This window comes from Amaranthus tricolor, chromosome 4, assembly GCF_026212465.1.
Source record: "Amaranthus tricolor cultivar Red isolate AtriRed21 chromosome 4, ASM2621246v1, whole genome shotgun sequence".
Lineage (NCBI taxonomy): Eukaryota > Viridiplantae > Streptophyta > Magnoliopsida > Caryophyllales > Amaranthaceae > Amaranthus > Amaranthus tricolor.
The window spans coordinates 32,139,267-32,154,889 of record NC_080050.1 but is presented as its reverse complement, the minus strand read 5'-3'; the positions used below and the strand labels follow the sequence as shown (position 1 = coordinate 32,154,889).

The 15,623-nt window shown below is 33.5% G+C and overlaps 2 protein-coding genes across 3 annotated transcripts; one reads left to right on the top strand and one right to left on the bottom strand.

Annotated features, from left to right (window-relative positions):
- The first annotated feature begins 1,692 nt into the window (after positions 1-1,692).
- Positions 1,693-5,456, top strand: LOC130810539 (uncharacterized). 2 transcript variants are annotated; one of them, XM_057676642.1, is made up of 3 exons: positions 1,693-2,426; positions 3,378-3,777; positions 3,868-5,453. In XM_057676642.1, the coding sequence occupies exons 1-3, from the start codon at positions 2,346-2,348 to the stop codon at positions 4,893-4,895; spliced, it is 1,509 nt and encodes a 502-aa protein (XP_057532625.1). In that variant the 5' UTR covers positions 1,693-2,345; the 3' UTR covers positions 4,896-5,453. The 2 variants fall into 2 exon arrangements, with proteins under 2 accessions (XP_057532625.1, XP_057532624.1); XM_057676641.1 differs by having other exon boundaries at positions 1,693-3,777; positions 3,868-5,456.
- A 2,578-nt stretch (positions 5,457-8,034) lies between these two features.
- On the bottom strand, positions 8,035-13,578 carry LOC130810461 (probable pectinesterase/pectinesterase inhibitor 51). The gene is made up of 3 exons (XM_057676533.1): positions 12,680-13,578; positions 11,794-12,291; positions 8,035-9,029 (listed from the first exon to the last, which is right to left on the bottom strand). Exons 1-3 carry the CDS (start codon positions 13,254-13,256, stop codon positions 8,344-8,346), a joined length of 1,761 nt encoding a protein of 586 aa, XP_057532516.1. The 5' UTR covers positions 13,257-13,578; the 3' UTR covers positions 8,035-8,343.
- Positions 13,579-15,623: the final 2,045 nt, after the last annotated feature.

Genomic DNA, 15,623 nt, shown 5'->3' with positions numbered 1-15,623 from the left:
ATTAAATCCCCAAAAGTTATTAAAATATTAATTAATGATGTCAGAAAATCTCGGGGTGGTACAGGTTTTGTACAAGAATGTGTTTTCATAGAGAGTAGCTCCTTGTAAATTACAATTAGAGGTGTTTAACGGGACGGATTGACCCAATGGGTCAAGGGTTGTGTCACATTTTAACGTGTTATTAGTGAGTCTGGTCAATAACGGGTCGGCCATCAACGATTGGTGTAAAGGGTCGGATCGGGCCGGGCCATATTGAATTATTATAGGAATTGGTTGCGAAAAACTTTTTACCATTTTTTTTATATCACAAATTCTTACTTGAGACCGTCTTTACAAAAGAAGTCTCAAGTTTGGGCCAGCCCAAATTTAATTTTTTTTTTTTAAATAACAAAATTTTCTAAACAATGCTTTTTAACTTCTATTTTAAGTTTTTCTTTTTCTCTTTTCTGACAAAACTACTCATATTCCTCTCTCAAACTCCATTTGTGGTTTTCAATCTGTATCTTCCTCTCTCAAATTTCATTGTTGTTTATTCTCTGTTTATCTTTTTCAACATTTGCAAAATCATCAAAGTTATGTATTTATACTTCATCATTTTGGTTTATAAAGTTTTTATTTTCATTTTTTTTTGGGTTGATTGTGTTAAATATTAGTTGGATTTACAATTTTCTGATTTTTTTTTATAAATTAAGCTTCATCAATGGTGTAAATAGTGATGTTAAAGAAGACAATAATGTTTACTGTTTAGGGGAAATTAATAAAAGCAATTGTTGTTATAACATAATGTATTGGGAGTTATAATATAATATATTTGTAATTATAACATAATATATTTGAGGTTATAACCATAATATATTTAGAGTTATAACATAATAAAGTTGGGGTTATAACAAAATATATAATTGCGGTTATAACGTAATAGATTTGGGATTATAATAGTATATATTTGTGATATAATACTACAAAATTGATACTATAATAATACAAGCAAATATATTATGTTATAAAACCTCAAATATATTAAGTTTTAATTCCAAATATATTGAGTTATAACCTCAAATATATTATGTTATAACCACAAATATATTCTGTTATAACCCCAAATATATTATGTTACCCCAAATATATTATTTTAACCCCAAATCATAAAAATTAGCCATAATTGTCATCTTCAACATCACTTTTTTTCACTATTGAGGAACCTTAATTTTTTTTAAAAAAATGAAAAAAATCTGATTTATTATTAAATGATATTTTATTTTGCTTGGGAATATGCAGTTAATCAGAAAACCTTTTCATCTTCTAAAAAGAAAGCAGTTTTCTACAGTTTTCTACAGTTTTTTTAAAAAATAGCAGTTTTTTAAACAACAGTTTTTATTTTGAATTAAGATATTTATTAAAGAAGGAAAGTAGACTGGGCTCTTGAGAGCTGTCTTTAGAAAAGACGATCTTTCAAGAGAGAACCTGTTTTTATATTTGTATATGATTTTATTATATACAAATATGAGTCGACCTAACGGGCCATAAAATATACTAAAAACTATTATATGAATCTTTTAATAAAGGAGTCAAAGTGGGTCGAGTTTAAATGGACTTTTAATTGCACCGCTCCGTTTCGCGCTGTCATAATCCAGCCTGTTGAACACCTTTAATTACAACCATAGGTCTTGACCCTTTCACGCAAGCAAAGCCATTCTTAAGAATTGCAATTTGCATCTTTCGAAAAAAAATTGCAATTTGCAAAGCAAAGGCCAAAGATGAAAAAAGCCCAGTAAAGAAGCGTTAACAACCTAATCTCTAGGAAGGTCGGTTTGACATTCGCTATAAATACACATAGGCGATTTCACTCTGCCTCTTTCAATTCAGATCTCACAAATTTTCCTCCTCTCACAAGATTCCTTAAGAGGAGGCGATTTCCCATTCTCTCTCTCTCTCTCTCTTCATATCTACGGAGGCGAAACCTAGGGTTTCCAAATTTTTACGAGTCGAAGCCCGCCGATCTTCAATTAAATCAACAGATCTTCAGATCTCAAACCCTTCTTTCGATTTTTTCTGGGTACTATTAGGATTTTCTTGATTTTTAATTTTTAGATCGGATTAGAGAGAAAAAGAGGAAAATAACAAAAATAAAGGTTTTATTAGATTGTTCCTTTTGATTTTTGATCGAATCATCTGGTCTTCAGATCTTTCAAACCCTTATATCAAATTTTCTGGTTACTTTTTGGGTTTTCTAAAATTTGATTTTTAGTACGGACTAGAGAGAAAAGAGGAAAATAACAAAAAAAAAGTGGAGATTTATTAGATTGATTGTTAGTTTTCGTGAGTGAATCAAATCAAGAAGGAAGATGTCTCGTTGTTATCCATTTCCTCCACCTGGGTATGCTGGGAAGTGCTCTAGCCACGAGGCCTTGATCTTATCGATTAAGGTTTGTTGAGCCCCAAAACCCATCCAAATATTAAAAAAATTTTGTAAATTTGCTCAACGTATGACTTATTCATGATTTATGCTATCTCGTGATTAATTGTTTGAAGATTGTATAATTATGTAAAGCAATTAGCTAAACTCAAATTGTAAATGTATTATATAAAGGTACAAAAGAACATAGTAGCTATAAATGAATGTTTATTCTATGGTATTGTTTATTTTATGATGCCCTTTTGTAATTGATGCCCTTGATCAATTTGACGCCTTTTTGTATCTTTCAAATGTTTGGATGAAGTGTTAGTCCACATTATCACGGACCCAATTTTGAGATTTGTTTAATGGCTGTTCTTGTAGTCTAGAAAATTAAATTAGGGTTTTACTGGGTTTTTTTTAATAAGGTGTAATATTGGGTTTTTGGCAAACATAAGTATATGTTAATTTTTTCAAAGTTAATGGTTTTGAGCAGAAATTTTTTACATTGTTCTAAGCACAATTGTTGTTTGAGCTTCTGGCATGGAAAATTTTCCATTTTTTGGTCTTCAGAAGCCAATTCGTTGTGTCTTAAAGTTCACCATTGTTTTATTCACTTGACTTAATTTGGCTTCCACCATTTTTATTCGTTTTGTTAAATAAAGTTTCTAATGGTGTTTTTAGAACTGAAATGGGTAACTTTTGGTGCAAGTTTTTGTGGGTTATTATTTGATTAATACATAGTTTGTGCGCTTAAAGCTCATTTTTATCCCAGTGATTTTGTACTATGGGATGATGTTTTTCCTGACTGAATTTGATAAATGTGAAAGGCATGATGTGGTTGTTACCCTTGCATGTCCCCCTGGTGATGTTAATTTGACTTGGGATGCACTGTGAATTTATCCATTCTGGTCATGCTTGCTCTATTAGCTTGCTACTATCCATTACATGGTCTAAATTTACTGTTTTTGGTGCTTTAAAGCTCCAAAAAGAAAGAGAAAGGGCGATCTCAGACTGTGTAGCCGAGAAGCCCATCTCAGACTTGAAAAAAGTCAAGTCTAAATCTTCAGAAAAGAAGAAAGACAAAGCAGATAGGAAGGAGAAGAAAGACAAAGAAGAAAGGAAGAAGGAAAAAAGGGAGAAGAAAAAAAGGAAAGAGGAAAAGAAGGGTAAAATTAATGCTCCTCTTCCTACTGATGAAATTGGAAAACGGGATTTTGTAGATAAGCCCCTTGAATCCAATGGAAAGTTCGAAAGGAGTGGTGTTACTGAAGAACATGGCCGGCCGATTGATTCACAGAATAAGTCTTGCTCTTCTGATAGTACTGGGAACAGTAGTAAGAGGAAGTATTGTTCATCTCCTAGTAGCAAACAAAGCAATGGTGAGAAATGAGAATCCTACTTGTATGAGTAGAGTCGTTTTTCATGTTTGTGTTTGCTTGAATTATGTGCTAATGTCATTGATGTTGCAGGGAAAAAAATTCGAATTCGCATTTTGAGTCCTCCAGTAAAAGATGAACCTAGTAAACCAGCAATTAACGAGCAGCAACCTGTGGGTTTTACCTCACACATCAGAGAAGATCGCCCCGCATCACAAAGCCTGGTTCGGCCTTGTGATAGCGTTGTAAGGCTGGAGTCATCCATTAAACCAAAGAATGCAATTCCCCTTGTTCGAGGGATTCCGAAAAATGCTACTACTTCACAGCTAGTATCCCGGCGTTGCGTTGTAAAACCGGAGTCATCCATTAAACCTAAGAATGCAATCCCCATTGTTCAAGGGAGCCCAAAAAATGCTACTACTTCACAGCTAGCTTCCTGGCCTTGTGGCAGTGTTGTAAAACCGGAATCATCCATTAAGCAGAAGGATGCGATCCCCATTGTTCGAGGGATCCCAAAAAATGCTAATACTTCACAGCCATTTTTCCGGCCCTGTGGCAGCGTTGTAAAACCAGAATCATCCATTAAGCAAAAGGATGTAGTCACCATTGTTCAAGAGATCCCAAAAAATGCTACTACTTCACAGCTAGTTTCCCGGCATTGTGGCAGCGTTGTAAAACCGGAGTCATCCATCAAACCGAAGGATGCAATCCCCGTTGTTCAAGGGATCCAGAATAATGCTCCTTCACAATCAGTTTCTGTTGATACAACTCAGTTGATTGAGAAGACTAATGCATCTCATGACAAAGGCAAATCCCGAGAATCATCGGTGAAACTGTCATCTCATGACAAGAGAATGCTGAAAAATGAGGCCATGCGTAAGAACTTGTTCGTGAATTGGGCTCCTCCAACACTGATTGGATGCGATGTCGACTATGACGATGAAGATTGGCTGTTTAGTAAGAAGGATGAAGATAGACCAAGCAAACGAGCAAGAGTTGATGTCGATAATACTCAAAGCAGTACAGACAATCTTCCGTGCTCAGCTTCTGTCATACAGCCGAGGGCACAATTGCTGGCCGAAGTCGGAATCCATGCCTTGCCATTTACTGTGCCGTTCTAAGCTGATAATCTCGATGCTTCGTATGACCAATATTTGTAATCGTCTAATCGTCCTGCCATGCTTACTACCGTGAACTACTGCTACTGAAGTGGGGAGTAAAAGCTGTGAGGGACCATAGAATGATCTAGAACTCAAATCGGAACTCAAAATTGCACACATGGAAGTACAGTGATAGGGTTTTGTATATTTGGCGGGGATGGTAATACTGTGGGTGCACTACTATCCGAGTTTTTTAGGCTTGGAATCATTTTTTGAGTTTTTGTTTGAACTGTACATATGGTGACTACTACTATGATGATAGTCCTATTGGGCAAACCATTAATACGAATCTCCTTTGTTTGACAACTGCACTTTTTCGTATGCTTTCCCAGGATTCTTGTAGTCGAACAAAAATTCTGCTTTATGTACTTGTTTCAAATGAGTGATAAGTATTAAGTACGTACTCCTTAGCTGCTTAAACTTGAGTAGCCTCAAATAAAGATGTACGGTGTACCTATGTTCTTGTCTAACGTACACAGAACTTTAAAGCTCACAAGAAAGCAGGATCATCTCCCAACATTTTATGGATTTTATGCGTAACAGTGAGATTTGCCTTGAGTTAAATTTTATCTTATAGTAGAAAATTTTAGTTTATCACCTTTTGTTTTAAGATCGTCTCATCGTGAGATATTCTCATACAAAATCGGCTGCAGGCATATTAAAAAAAATATTGATTTTTGATGATTTTTTGGCAAAATAACAAAGACAAAAAAAAAAGTGAATGATAAAAATGAGTAATTAGAATAGAGTGAGATTATAAATTTGTAAATGTGAGTAAAAGGAGTGAGAGCATTATAAAAAAAAGGTTGCAAAATTAATGAGATAAATAATATGAAAAGAGTTACAAATTAAAAGAGACAGAGGGAGTATATATATATATACTTTTTATATATACTTTTTAATTGATAATGTATTGGGTTAAGTAAATTGATAATTTTACAAATGCTATTCTAAGTGACAAAGGCATGGAACTCTTTGTAAATATAGATCATAGACAAATGTCTATTTTGATGAGGGTGAGGAACAGCCTTGCAAGAAAGTTGCCATTTCCACAAGTATGTAGTACCAGTTCATCGCAATTATAATTCGGTAGTTTGTTTTGCAACAAGAAATGCCTATTCATTCGTTGTTTTGTTTTCGGATAAATGAAAAATAATAAAATACTCTTCATTCCATTTCAATACAAGTGTAAGAACAAAGTTTCTAAAGGAGTCTAATACTCCGATAAAAATTCGTATTTTATGATGGTGTGAAAGAAATATGTGATTAAAATTAAAACATAAATTTGTATATGTAATAGATTAATTATGTGAATAAAATTTTATGAGTAACGTGAGATAGCTATTAAAATAAAAAATTTACCGAAGTTGGCTGGACAAACAAATGAATGTAAACTCAAAGACACGACATGAGTAAAAGTATTTATTTTTACAATTTAAAATCATTTCTCCGAGTTCAAATTTGTTCTTAAATTAAATACAAAGATAAGTTTGCGAGCATAAAGTACTTTTATTTTGTAAGTGTTTTCAATGTAATTACCTCATATATTACTATATTACAATTAAAATTTTGACATAGTTTTTGTTTTTAACCTGTAAATATGAGAATTTTTATCATACGAAATATAATTTATTTAATTATTTAATGACAACTGATTTATAATCAAACTTTATCTGTTTTAAATTAGACTCAATTTAAAAATGAACGAAATTGGACTGAATTTTTGGCCAAATCAAGTACAAATAACTTAATTTCTCAAATGTCCATGATTTTGGATTTGAATATGGCATGTGTGAAAATAGTTGTGTATGTTATATATTCCTACATATCGATAATTAGTAAATCATTTAGCGATCATTGTATTTCTTGGCATTTTCTGGTTGCTCTTATTTGTGGACAACTATCACAGCACACCATATGTTTAATTTAATGACATAGAGAAGTATGTTTGACGGAAATCACTCTTTTGCTTTGCAACTTTTCATGACAAATCAGTACTATTTGTTTTGGTATGAAGATTAAAATATTGATTATAGTAATCTAATAGGTTATAATAGTAAATATTTAATAATAAGAGAAAATACAGAGGAAAGATCATTTTTAAAAATAAAAAGATAAATATATTATGATTGATTAAAATAAAAAATTAGATAAATTAAATGTTACAAACAGAGTATTAGAAAATAAATAGATTGAAATTGTTGATAAGCTATGTTGCTTCATCAACATAATAATAGATTTTTGGCACTTTAAAAAACATTATAAAAACTGCATATATATTTTGCAATTTTGCAATGCTCCTTAATCCTTAAAATATTACAACATGACATTGCACACATATTAAAAAAATAATGAGGATAATTAAATTAAATGAATAAGGTTAAAATTAAGAGAAAATGAAAGAATACGTTGGGACGAAAATTTAAAAAAGTGGTAGAAATGTAACCAAGCAAATATAACTAAAATAAAAGTATTGCATCTCTTGAAAATAAAGGGAGTAAAATTTTTTTTCTTTAGCTAGTTATTTTAAACCAAATTAACCAAAACCATACAAGTTATAGACAAATTACATTCATTTTACAGTTAGCTTATCAAAGAATCCAATAGCATACAATCAACAAAAAATTTAGTACTTAAGCTAATCCAAAAAATGAAATTAAAAGCCAAAAAAATATAAATTAATATTAAAAAGTAACAATATATAATCAAAAAATCCACAAAGCCAAACTAACAAAATAGATTGTAAGAGTGGTCTACGAAAATGGCTTTGGCTTCTCCGTTAAAAAAGTCTCCTACAAGGAAAATATATACTATCCATTAATTTGAATTTGCTACACAATTTCTAAAATACTTTCGTCTCAATGTATATTATGTTGCAAATTTAAACTATCAAAGAATATACTCCCTCCCATTCTTCTGAATAATTCCATTTAGTTTTGAATTAGTATTTATTTATTACTCTTAATATTTTTAATTCATAAATTATAATATAATCTTGTTTGAGTTGTCTCAATACAAAGATTATCAATATACTTTGAATGTTTTAATTAAGCATAATAATTAAATAATATATTAAAAGTTAAAATATTATCTTGATAAGTGTAAAAAAAAACTAAATGAGACTATTAAATTGGATAGGTGAAAATACTAAACACAGAAAAATCCAGATACGTCGCCCAAAATGCCAGAAGATCAATATAGTTGGGTTTATATGTCTATGAGCTCAACTTTTCATTTCATTTTTCTAATTTCTGTACACAGGCATAGTAATACCGCAGCCAGAAGGGTCTAATCTTATCAAAAACTGTGATATCTCGGCCTTCGAACAATGTGTGAGATCAGAAGTGCAAGTAAATTCTTTCTGCAAACGTTCGACTATACTGATTAGCATTTTAGAAGTTTACAAAATTCATGAAGCAGTTGTGATCCACTCATCACCCTGTAGAAAGTTCTGTGCATAAAAAGTCGAGACGTGCTCTGTAGGAATTCGGCTGCTCCACGGGACTCGGTTCGTCAAAAGAGCGCCTTGACCGGAATTCCCCAACTCCCCATAATACAGAGTAGACAATGCGAAGTCGCCGGTCCATGGAAGCCAACCGTTAGGGTTGATAAGAGCTTCCATTGTGCAATTGATGTAAACGGTCCGAGAATACATCTTCCAGGGCCTCCCTAAGTAGTTCTTGTGCTTGCTAGGCTTGTTATAGTACAGTCTCATGTACTCATCGGTTCCATTGATGAGGCAGCCAAGAAAGGCAAACCCTGTGGTCTGAGCCGGGTCTGTTCTCCCGTGTGCAGCAATGGCATTGGTCTCACCACTCTCGGGTTTGAGTTGACGGGGACAAACTAGGATGGTGCAGTCTTGGAAGATGGCGGCTGCATTGCCAAAAATAAAGTCGACATTTCCTTCAATGTGGCATGACTTGAAGAGCTGCCGGAGGGAGTGGACATAGATGGTGTCCTGGTTACCAAGGAACTCGCAATTTTCGATATAGGAGAAGTCGCTGTCTGACCGAAAGGCTACTGCTTGATGGGCATCAGGTCCTGCAGTGTTCTGAATTGTAAGGCCACTGGCCATGAATCCATCACCAAGAACCCCTGCAGCAAAATCAAATCATTACATTCATATTCTAAGAAAAGTTTCCAGTAATAATAACGATTTTTGCAGCTTCTCAAGCACAAAAGCAGTGAATATCAAGTATAATACACAACATAGCAGGACATCATGATCAGAGTTGGTTCCAGAAACAATTGATATGTATATGTTATTATAGAAATGACGCCAGCTCATAGCCTTAACCTCTACAATATCAGGTTGGCTGACGGCTTCACGAACCAAACAAATCAGCGTGAGATAGTGTTCAAGATCTGCCATTGACGTGAGAGATTGACGTTAATAAAGATCCGCCCACAAAATTATTTTTATGTTTGGAGTTCTAATTTGGCCCCTGCAAATTCGTTTTGATTGTTTGGTATTAAGTTAGTCACACCATAAATAGTGTTCAAGATCCGCCATTGACATGAGAGACCGACATTAATAAAGATTGCTACTGAGGGTCGATCGAAAACCTCTTTGTTAGTTTTATCATTAACAAGGGTAAGATTGCGTACATTCAATCCTCCCAAAGTTCACCTGAGATGAGAGACACTTAATGGCATTGGGTGATGAAATGAAGGGTCGTCAGAGCTAAAATTTCTAACAGCAAGCAACTAGATGAATCTAATATTCAGTATCATTGATACTTCATGAATAGTCCACTGGACATAATGAATTGATTTGATATATAAGCACTGATTAAGCATATTGCCATTATGAGGCATATGCATAACAACATTATAGTTGCCATGGCCCATGGGAAGCAACAATTACAAAGCCCTAATTTTGATAATGTGGGAAAAAATTGCCTCGGGTAATAGAAGCTTAGAAATATTCTCAACAGCAAAGAAAATATGAATACAAGATGAATCTTAGGGTGTGTTTGAATGGAAGGAATGGAGGGAAAGGAAGGAGAGGGATTAGAAGAGATGAAGGATCCTAATTTAGATAAAAAATGGCAGGGAAGGGATTTGGATTTTGGAAGGCTTAGATGAATAATATTTCTTAAGGTCTCTATCCCTCCAAAGTTGGGGAGATTTGGAAGGAAATCTTTTATTTCCCTTCATTTTCTTTTCATTCCCCCCTAAACACACAAGAGTTACTTTCCTTTTATTTCTTTCCATTCCTTTCCTTTTCCTCTTCCCCTTTCCTTCTTTTATTTTCTCTCCAAAATTGTTATCCAAGCATATTGTTAAATTTAACATTATAAACCTTTTCCTACAATATTAATATTTCATTACCCTTATGACATTAGGTGGCTCCTACCCAGGGAGACTTCAGGGGTCAGATGTATGCAACCTTACCTTGATTAGCTTTTATAGATAGCAAAGAGGTTGTTTTTTGATAATGGCCAACAACATGCGCATCTTCACGTAAATAAAACATACACACGATTTAATGAGTCATTTTAATACAATCCATTATAAATTAATTCAAAACCAAAAAACTATAAATTTGAGGCCAATCGAAATAAGGGTAGACAAGGGAAGGAAGGGCTAGGTGAATATCGAACCCAAGAACTTATCTGGGTAAGTTTGGTACTACTACTAGTTTTAACTGAGACAGGACTAGGGAGTAGGGACCATGCATAATCTAAAGTCTAAAACCTACTTCATAATCTTCTCAATTTAAATCTTAAACGGGTATTTGGTCATATGAATCCATTGAAAGAATTAAGCATTAATGAGTCCACATCATGGATCATTGCTTAGTCTATTTAGGTCACCCACATTTGATATTTTAGAAGACAGGGCATGTGAAGTTAAACTCAGGAGAACAAATCAGGGGTATTTCCCTTCTTTTCTTCTTTTGCATCTTCTATATGTACAAGTTACAGCTCAGTACTCACAAAGTCACAAGTCACAACCCCTAGAACAGTAATCCCAGCTACTTTAAATTTTGTATCTCACTCACCTGGGGTAGTGTGTCTATTCTTAATGGGGCCGAAAACTCATACTTCTATAGTTTCGGATTATTATGGAGCAAGTAAATCAATTCATTAAATCAATTTTAGATTTGAGATATCTAGTAAACATATACACTAGTCACTAAGTTGCAGATTTCTCTCTCTTTGAAGACCTTTATCGAGCCGAGGGACTCTTTGACCGCACTCTCCTCTATGGGTATGAGCTGTCGTCAATCTTCCCTCCCAGATCTTGATTATAGTTTTCTATAAGCGGGATACACTGGATATGATGATGATGTATACACTAGTCACTACTCCCTTATCCCTCTGTTAGATTTAGATTGCTAGACCCTGACCATAGTTTTCTATGAGCGGAATACACTGAAAATGATAATGATATATACACTAGTCACTACTCCCTTATCTCTCTATTGGATTTAGATTGTTACATTTCTATCTCCAAGTTAGGGCCGTTTCTGACGGCGAGGTAGACATTTGCTTAGGGTTCAAAGCTTGAAAGGGGCCAAATCCTTAATTTATCAATATTGTCAGGTAGAACGTAAAACATCACTTGTAAAATTGTAACTTTATTTTTGTCAAACACACATAAAGCCCGAAATTGACCCTTCATAGAAAGGGTACATTTCTTTTATTTTTCCTAAGACAAATAAAATGTTAGAAGACAATGCTCCTAGTCAATATGTAAAAATGTAACTTCGCCATCAAAACAACCACTGAAAGATATAGGCAAACAAATCAAAATGTCAAGCATTCTATAACAGTATAACACCTTTCTAACAAAACTACAACCACAATAATAGATCATAGAGAAACTAAAAAATAAACATAAAATTACTCACCGACAGTAGCAGTATTATAAGTAGTAATCCCCATTAAGCCAGTGTTTAGAGATCCGGTAATGACAGTTTTACCCATACCATCACCCAAAAACACCAAATTCTTCTTATTAAATGGCACCCTAACTATCTCATCATAAACCCCTTCCATAATCTTAATCACATACTTCTTCCCTCCTCCCAAATTCTCCGGCGCACCATCAACCGCAAGCTGCACCTTCTCGTACGTACACCCTCCTCCTTTGCACACTGTTACATCCGGGTCTGCAAAATAACCCGCCAGTGACCTGAATTTTGCGGATCTAAACCCATTTGCACCCACAATTGGCTCCCAAAATCCGTCTCGCTCAGTTCGGGGAGGGCCCCATTTACTCATATCAGGACCCAATGCGTCCAGTGCACGGATCATGCTGAGTGCGTTACTAGTGGAGGTGATTAAGACTGTGTCGAAATATGACATCGTTGAATTCACCAATGCTGAATCATTGACGTATTTTAGACCTACAAAACGTCAGCAATTTCAATTTTCCGACGATAAATTTGCAACTTCATCGATTAAAATCAAATAAAAGCAGCATGATCAAATTCAAATATGTACCATACAGTAATTTCAAATTTCCGAGACTAAATTTGCAACTTCATTAACAAAAGGATGCTCAAATTCGATTTCGAATGCATACAAATGTCAGTAATTTCAAAATTTTGACGCAAAACAATAAGTATCGAATGATTCATTACTAAATGCGAGTTAATCCCAAATTTTTCAATGTATCAAATTAGGAAAACAAATCGTGCAATTTAATCCAGTAGGTTATTTGACAGGGAAATTTCAATTTCACCATAAATGATTCATTACTACAACAATACATTGATGCAAGTTAGATCATACCTGACCAACAGTCGTATTGGTAGCAAAGGGCGGCGCTAGCCCATGCACGTGCATCCCTCAGGTTACCACGTGACATAGCATCGTCTGCCTGTGAGGTCCGTGCCTCGGAAAAACCCAAAACCTCTAAACACGTTTGCGCGGCACGTGACCGGTTGGGATTATGAGCAGAAGATTCCAGAATTTGCTGAACCATAGCCTGACCCTTATTAAGATTCTGAGCCGACACATTAAGGGCAGACCCAATAACTTCAACCGGAGTCGGGTTCGAATCGTGTAAAACCCGACTCGTTAACGAAGCCTGACACGCATCAGGAAAACGGGTTGCCTTACACGCAAGTCGAATAGCAGCCATAGAACGCTGTTTGCTAAAAACAACGGAGCTTCTTCCATGGGAGGAAGAAATGGAGGATAAAGAAAAAAAGAGGAGAAAATAAAGGAAAAAGAAAGAGGAAGCCATGGAAATAATGAGGACGAAAAGTTTGTTTTTGTGAATTTGGGGTTTAAATTGGGGATAAGATATGAAAATTGGGTAGTTATTTATAAAATTTTGGTTAGAATAGTAAAAAGTGGTTGTCATAATGGTGGGATTTGAGCAAGAAAATGACAAATTGGGAAGGGATGTTAAATGAAAGAGGGAAAGATAATGGAAATGTGAATGGGAATAGGGTGGATTGCTTTAAAATTAGGGATTTGTGGTTGGAAATGTTGAATCATAATTAATTATAGGAGTAATTTGATTGAGTGGGGGGAAATGGGAAATGGGAAATGAGTAGGATGAAGGTATGGGAGAAGATTCAGAAGAGACAAAGATTGTCAGGAAGAATTTCGTTAAAGCAAGGATTTTAGGGGGGGTTGTGGTCACGGGAAGAGAGAGGAATGGAGATGCTGATCACGGGAAAGAAAACTAGGGACTAAGATCTAAATCTAAATAGCTGAAAAAATTACAATAATACCTTGAATTAAAAATTTAATGTTTTTTTTTCAAATTATAGTTAGTCGGAGGATATCAATCATTTTAGTGGAAGAATTTTTAAGTGGAGTGGTTCGAATTTTGTAATTTGGCCTAAACGTTATAAATAATGATATTTTGATGTCTGTAATTCGAAAAAAAAAAAAATAAATAAAAACTGTAATTTGCAAAAATTTTAAACTTTAAGTCTGTAATTTACAAATTATTTAATTTTATACACATTTTAAGATTACGAGTCTATTTATATTGTGTGGATTATATTAAAATATAATTAAAATACATAAATGACAATAAAATAAGGTGATGAGAATTAATATTTTAAAAAAGTTGTAATAAAATAAAGAAAAAATCAAAAAAGAAAATGTCACATTCTCTTTTGGACATAGGAATTTAAATTAGTACACAGGATTATTCTTGTGCTTTTTTTTTTTATGGCGTTTGCCGTTTGTTTTTGTTTGAGGGTTTTGAATTATTGGTTCATGCTTGAGATTTGAGCCTTGATGATTAGCAATTTATTCTCTGTAGTGTGGGTATAGAACTATAGATTAAACACTTAAACTAGAAAATACTAAAAAAGTTAAATGGGATGAAATATAAAGCACTATTAGACGTATGCATTAGGAATATAATCAAAAAATCTATAAAGATTAAATTCAGTAGTATACAAATTTTGAATTATTATCACAATAATCATTAATTAATTAAATATAAATTGTGAACATCGGACTTGATTTTAAACTAAATTGTAACGTCAATTTTTTTATTTATTTTGATGGAAGATTGTTTTTGGCAATTCAAGCTCCATAAAACGATACTTTTAAATAAAAGGTGTATGAGTTAAGAGTACAAACAAAGACAATCAATGAGTTGAAACCTCACTTAATCAAATGCAATTCTTGATTTTTGAAGTGATTCATAGAGTTGTTGAATCATCGATTTGGATCCACTAAACCATCAACAATCTTTTTTAAAATAATTACATTATGAAAAATATGATAGAAATGTATGGATGACATGAAAATATAATTTAAATGTATAAATGAGAATTAGAAAAAGTATAAATTATTATCAAAAATAGAAATTGAACAAATATAATAAAGTAGATAAAAAAATAAGACAAACTCCACCAAAATAATTCCAACAACCAGTGCCATTAGGAGGCGATTAGTCTTCAAACGGTCTAGTAGACCATCGTCTACCCTAAATGTGGTTGAAAGTAGGAAGAGAGTGAGGTGCAAAAGCATTTTTTTTATCTAATGATGTTCAAGATGTATTTGATGAAGGCAACTGTGGTTGGAGGCTATGTGCTAGCAAACTTATCAATAGTATTACTTGGGCAATCAAGAAAATCGATAATTATGTACATATAAATAATCTTGCGATTGTTAAAATGGCTCCTAGTATGCGTTAATCGATGATATAAAAGCAAATAATGAGATTTTAGAGAGGACTTTAAATGAACTATTGGAGATCAGATCTGATGTTACATGAAGAAGTGTACATTGTACTAGTGGAGGAGCTTAGCTTTGAAATAAGTAAATGGAGGTCATGATGAGAGGCAAGCTATGGATAATTTCTATGCTATATGTTGAAAGAAACAAACCCTAGATTGTATGCGACATGTACATGAGGAGAGGCCTATGACTTTTTCTAGCATATTCATTTTATTTCATGACGTGTACTTTTACTGGGTTGATACTTGATAGTTGTAGAGTTTTGATCGAAGTAGATGATGCTCATTTGAAACGACACTTTGAAAGTACATTCCCTATTATCTAAATTACATTAATTGCAACTAACCAATATTTTTCAGTTGTTTGAACTATTATATCTGGTGAATGGTGAAAATCAAGAGATATGAAAATTCTTTATTTGACATTTGAAGAATTTTCTTAAAGACTAATATGAAAATGTACATTATTGTCAATTGAACTTTATTTTTAATTGTTTGTTAGTATTAATTCTAATGTGTTT

What these genes read in the sequence shown, in the direction of transcription:
- LOC130810539 (XM_057676641.1), top strand. Translation starts at nt 3,282, where the DNA reads ATGCACTGTGAATTTATCCATTCTGGTCATGCTTGCTCTATTAGCTTG. An exon ending in TAGTAGCAAACAAAGCAATG is followed by an intron (nt 3,778 to 3,867) that starts GTGAGAAATGAG and finishes TTGATGTTGCAG; the next exon opens with GGAAAAAAATTCGAATTCGC.
- LOC130810461 (XM_057676533.1), bottom strand. Translation starts at nt 13,256, where the DNA reads ATGACAACCACTTTTTACTATTCTAACCAAAATTTTATAAATAACTAC. An exon ending in CCAATACGACTGTTGGTCAG is followed by an intron (nt 12,292 to 12,679) that starts GTATGATCTAAC and finishes GACGTTTTGTAG; the next exon opens with GTCTAAAATACGTCAATGAT. An exon ending in TTATAATACTGCTACTGTCG is followed by an intron (nt 9,030 to 11,793) that starts GTGAGTAATTTT and finishes ATTTTGCTGCAG; the next exon opens with GGGTTCTTGGTGATGGATTC.